The following is a 5,113-nucleotide window of genomic DNA, read 5'->3' on the forward strand; positions in this document are numbered from 1 at the left end:
AGTGGATCAATACCGGTGTGACTTCTGGGGCGGGTCCTGGCACCAAACCCGCCCTGATCGGCAGTAAGGCGGTGTATACAGCGTAAAACCCCAGAAGTGAAGACAATTCATTATAGAAGCGCAGCTCACTAACACCGAGTTGAACAGAAATCGTTTGCAGGTACCTTTTGGTATTTCGCTGGTATTTTGAATTTAGGTTTTCATTGCTTAAAAGTTAATATTTTGAAGGAAATTGATTTCGATAAAGTTAGAAGCATTATCTGATGGCTCAACAAGCAGCGATAGATCAACAACTTGAACAAACGCCCCATCCTCCTCGGGAAGACATGATATCGTGCGTAGGAGCATTGGAAGCCGCTCTGCTTCCATGCTTGCCTGCTAGAGAGCTCCAAGCAATCGACCGTTCTCCGCATCAGTCTCATCAGAGTAACTTTCCCTTTTTCTCCAAACCTACTGTTTATTCATGGACAACATCAATTCATTGCTCTTTTCGTTTAATTAACCCGCTATATGCTTCATTATAATAAACAAACGATTCTTGGTCGAAATCCGATATTACTCCCAAACTTTTTGTTGCTTTACTCTTGTTTGACCAACTTTGAAACTTTGAAATACATGATACTTATGGCTATTTACTGACTTGCTATTTAGTTTAGCTTGTAAAACTGCTATGATGTTTAACAGAATTAATGAAAGAGCTTTCAGAGTCAAATTTCGGGAGTCGGAATTTCAGATTCATAGCTAATGCCCACATCCATGTATCCGCTAGATTTCCTATTCGATGAATGAAAATTAATGAAAGATTTTTTTTTTTAATTGGCAATATTTTTTTTAACTTGTCATTAACATAATCTGTTGTTTGAGGTATGGTTAATGATCCATCTTATGTACTCATGTCAAAACCCAAAATGCCCCAACCATTGCGTTATACATCACCACCTTCCGATGACAGGAGTGAATTTAGTCCTAGCTGTAGATGACTTACTCATTTAACGGTTTCTCATGCATTTGAGATAATGGTAGTAATTATGAAAAAAATTGAATCAACATACATTAAAAAGTATGCCCATAATTAACATTGCAATTCCAGTTTATCGTTATTTTTTTGTTTCTGGGGAACCTTGAGATAATTCTGTTTTTAGTTCTCTTTTGAATATTCGGTTGACGTTCTTGGCTAAATCTAGGGGCACACAATGAGAGTGTTATTTTCCTGGATTACTGACAAATGTTTTACTAATCTATTGCTAGATTTACTTGACTTTTGATGTAGGTTTTTACCATTATTATCATTATTGATGGTATAAAGTTTGTTGAGTTTTCAGTAATTTATGGAATCACTATGTGTATAACTCTATGAATATGAAACAAATTTGAATGTTAAATTGAAGTGCGTATTAATTGGAATGCGTAATGTGTACTAATGTAAGCCATGCTCAAGTGAAGTTTCTTGTTTTCTTACTGCTTTAGTTGATGTGGAGAGGCATGCTAGAGATTTTATGGAGGCTGCCAAGAAGCTCCAACTGTATTTTACCAGTCTGCAACGGGAGGATCAGCCAACAAAGACCGAAATACTTAGAAAGGTGACCTACAAACCACACTGATTTTATTATCACTGATACTTTGGGGTCCCTGATGAAGTACCTCCTTTGTTTTAACAGGATATTGCTATGATGGAAGAAGAATTGAAGACTAAGAACGAGATCATCAAGAAACAGGAGAAACTCATTCAAGGATGGAGGAATGAGTTGAAGGACCAATTGAATAAACACAAAACGGAGTTGAAGAGGGTATAGTCGGTGATAAAGAATTTCATGTATCTCTTAGCACAGCAAAGAAACAAGAAGAAATGTTTGTTATTTATCATTTAGTGTAGGATCACGCATAATACCTCAGAGTATTGATTGCTTCCTCGTTTCTATCGCAACATCTACAATGAAGCTTGTGTAACCTTGTACTTTAAGCCTCTATTTTTTTTTTTTCTTTTGGGGGTAATGGAAAAATCTTCGGCTGTCCTTTTAAGACTAAACTAAATACACTAAATAAGTGAAAACTTTGGATATAAGAATTGATTTCATAATTATTGTAGTAGATAATTTTGTTGTACCGTTATGCTATTGATCTAAGTTAGGCGGAAAGAAAGTGTTTGTTTCACTCATGTCCCACTGGTGAGATCAACCTCGTTGCCTGTGTAAGTCAACCTCAACCAAGAGGGATGGGCCAAACGGGCCGGAGGGCAGCCGGCGGTGTCAGGATTATTGTTATATTCAGTATACGGCGAAAGGAATTATCATTTTCTAACTAGCACCAAGCCAGTTATGGACTACCAATAGCAGAAGCGGCATCTTAGTTCCGCACCTGTAAAAACAGAGAACTCAATTCTATCAAACAGGAAAGAAAAACAGATATACTACGGGCTACATAGTTTTACAGCAATACATAACAATGAACTTCATGAAGTTCAAATTCAGTTAATTAAACATTTTTGAAAGCCAAAAAAAGTGCAGAAAATTCATAGCGGTCAAAATCATACATCTGATACACTTGGGCTTCCAAGTCAATGAGAATTCAACAGGATAACTGCAGATTAGCAGGCATGACATCTAACCAGTTGATAATACTGGTTAGACGTCATACTGGTTAGAAGCACCACTTCTACTTTTTGGCATAGGAAATCAACAAGTTTTGTTGGCCGATCTTCAAGCCTTGGAGTCCCTGCATTGCTACTGTTGCTTGCATCTCATCTCCATATTCCACAAAGGCAATTCCTGGCTTTGCTTCCACCATCCTAACCTCCTTGAAACCAGGGAACTGGAGGAAGAACATTTGCAGTGCCATTGGAGTTGTGTCATGGGGAACATTCTGGACAAATAGTATGCTATTTGGTGGAGCTGGAGCCTCTGGGACCACAGATTTTGCACCACCTGGATAGGGTATTTGTGACAGCTGCACCATTTTGGAAAGAAAGATAAATGATCACACCAAGAATCATAAGAATAAATTTCCAAAGAATCAGGGAACCAATTATACTTTTGCAAGTAATGTCTGAATATTAAAAGAGAGCCATTTTTCCAAGGTTCACGTGATTGGATATCTAAGATAAGTCAAAAAAAATTTTCAGCAGTGCAAAAAAGTAGAACTTAATGTAGATCAAATAAAAGTATTGATAGCTTCATAGTACATTGTAATGATCAAATTCTTGAAATGGAATAACAATCTAAGTCTAGTGTATTGATTTAGCCACGATAAACAAATTACTATACACTTAACAAACAAGCACATAGAAGCAAAGACATTGAAGTCAATTAAAAACAAAATTCCACTCAAATGCATTAGGACAATCAGGACACCTACCGCAGGTGTTGCACCATAGGCACCAGCATATGCAGGATTCAGACCCATTCCAGCTTGATTAGCATCGTGTTGCTCTCTTCGTTTTTTTCCTAACACATGACAACATATGAATAATTGCACCCTCAGCTGAATGTGTACTATAAATGTGCACCAAATTTGTTCATCACAGAATGATAAAGGAAATATAACATAGTCTTTCACAAAATAAAGTGACACCTAACACATGCTTTGTTTTCCTCTCTCCCTGCCATATAATGCAATACTATCATCGTCCTCATATTCATGACATAACTATGAGTCAATTTAGATTACATAATAATATAATTAAATTAAGAAACTCCGGTAAAAAGGTTCAACTTCCTATAGAAATTATCAAGATGAACATTGCTACATAAGATTGAAACAGTTGAGAATTGAAGATTCACTCCAGTTAAATAAAAACTATTTACAGTTAAAAACAATAAAACAGAACCACACGACATAAGCACTTCCCTAAGAAGGTGGTGGCTCTGTTAAAGAGAGTCTTACCCTTGTCCTCATGCCTTTTCCGTCTTTCACGTGGAACAAATGTACCATCTGCCTTTGCTATTATATCTGATTTTGTTTTAGCATATCGTATTCTCTGCATTAAGTTACATATTATCCATCATCATTTGTCCATAGGAAAATTAAGTCTCGTTCTCTAAAGCAGAAGGGAAAATGTACCGGATACAATTACAACCAAGGTAAAGCATAACTGCAATCACACGAGCAGAATATCCCAAAGAAAAATTTTCCATGAACCTAAAACAGCAAGGATTTACTTTATTTGTCCTCACTTGACAGCAAAACTATCTGTGTCATCCATGGTACAATTGGCACAGAAATGCATGAGATTCCTAAAAGACGTGTCACTATTACACAATTTAAAATAAAAATCCAATCACCAAAATGATCTTTGGGCAAAGGAACAACAACATAAATTTAAGAGATTATAGATTCATGATGCACTATTTTACAATTTTGTCAACGTTAAATATCATTGTTTGTGAGTTTTCTCCTTGGGATAGACACACATAAAACCCTAACGTATTTCAGTAAAAAAATATTTCTACCAAATGTTATTAGCACGGCTAGATTACTACAAAAGGCTACAAATACATTACTCTTAAACTATAATTTTCAAAGTCTCCAGTAATTTGTTTGACGCATTCAAAATTTATTATTAAATTAAGTTAATAATCAAATAAAAGGTAAAATTGAAAACGGCAGCGTACCATAGGCTTGTCATAGAAGGGGAAACCCTGCATTTGCCGGATAGCACTAGTAGCGGAGGAAACATCCTCAAACACAACCCAAGCTTGGCCTTTGTGCTTCAGTGTCTTGAATGCCAAAACCGCCAATATCTTCCCGAATTGTGAGAAAACTGCGTGTAGCGATTTCTTCAATTCTGAAATTAGTATCCAAACACAGTTAAAAAAACATAATTAGATTGTTAGACAATACTTACAAATGTAAAGAGAGAAAGAGATGGTGGAAGCATAACCTTCGAGTTTGATTTTCTCGTTGAGGTTATTAATATAAATGGTCATGTTTCGAGGAATTTCATTGCCTGGATTTACCTCCTCCATTACTCCGGTATGTAAATGTTGTTCGGTGGAAAGCGTCACTTGAATTGGGAATTTGAGAGGGTTTTATGTGAGATTGCATTGCATTTGCAGGCCCCTATGGTTCACTCTTCATCTTTGGGGCTTCATTTCCATTTGGTGTCTCTAGAGTTCGG

General features: G+C 36.4%; 2 protein-coding genes across 5 annotated transcripts; one reads left to right on the top strand and one right to left on the bottom strand.

Moving 5' to 3' along the window:
• Window positions 1–1,960, top strand: LOC123217238 (mediator of RNA polymerase II transcription subunit 28-like). 3 transcript variants are annotated; one of them, XM_044638128.1, is made up of 4 exons: window positions 1–160; window positions 229–426; window positions 1,468–1,580; window positions 1,659–1,960. In XM_044638128.1, the coding sequence occupies exons 2-4, from the start codon at window positions 264–266 to the stop codon at window positions 1,791–1,793; spliced, it is 411 nt and encodes a 136-aa protein (XP_044494063.1). In that variant the 5' UTR covers window positions 1–160; window positions 229–263; the 3' UTR covers window positions 1,794–1,960. The 3 variants fall into 3 exon arrangements, with proteins under 3 accessions (XP_044494063.1, XP_044494064.1, XP_044494065.1); XM_044638129.1 differs by having other exon boundaries at window positions 248–426; XM_044638130.1 differs by having other exon boundaries at window positions 4–160; window positions 252–426.
• Window positions 1,961–2,376: 416 nt separating this feature from the next.
• Window positions 2,377–5,113, bottom strand: LOC123217237 (U1 small nuclear ribonucleoprotein A-like). Of its 2 annotated transcripts, none has more exons than XM_044638125.1 (5): window positions 4,841–5,113; window positions 4,608–4,756; window positions 3,880–3,973; window positions 3,352–3,440; window positions 2,377–2,943 (listed from the first exon to the last, which is right to left on the bottom strand). In XM_044638125.1, exons 1-5 carry the CDS (start codon window positions 4,959–4,961, stop codon window positions 2,653–2,655), a joined length of 744 nt encoding a protein of 247 aa, XP_044494060.1. In that variant the 5' UTR covers window positions 4,962–5,113; the 3' UTR covers window positions 2,377–2,652. The 2 variants fall into 2 exon arrangements, with proteins under 2 accessions (XP_044494060.1, XP_044494061.1); XM_044638126.1 differs by having other exon boundaries at window positions 4,608–4,780; window positions 4,877–5,106.

This window comes from Mangifera indica, chromosome 5, assembly GCF_011075055.1.
Source record: "Mangifera indica cultivar Alphonso chromosome 5, CATAS_Mindica_2.1, whole genome shotgun sequence".
Lineage (NCBI taxonomy): Eukaryota > Viridiplantae > Streptophyta > Magnoliopsida > Sapindales > Anacardiaceae > Mangifera > Mangifera indica.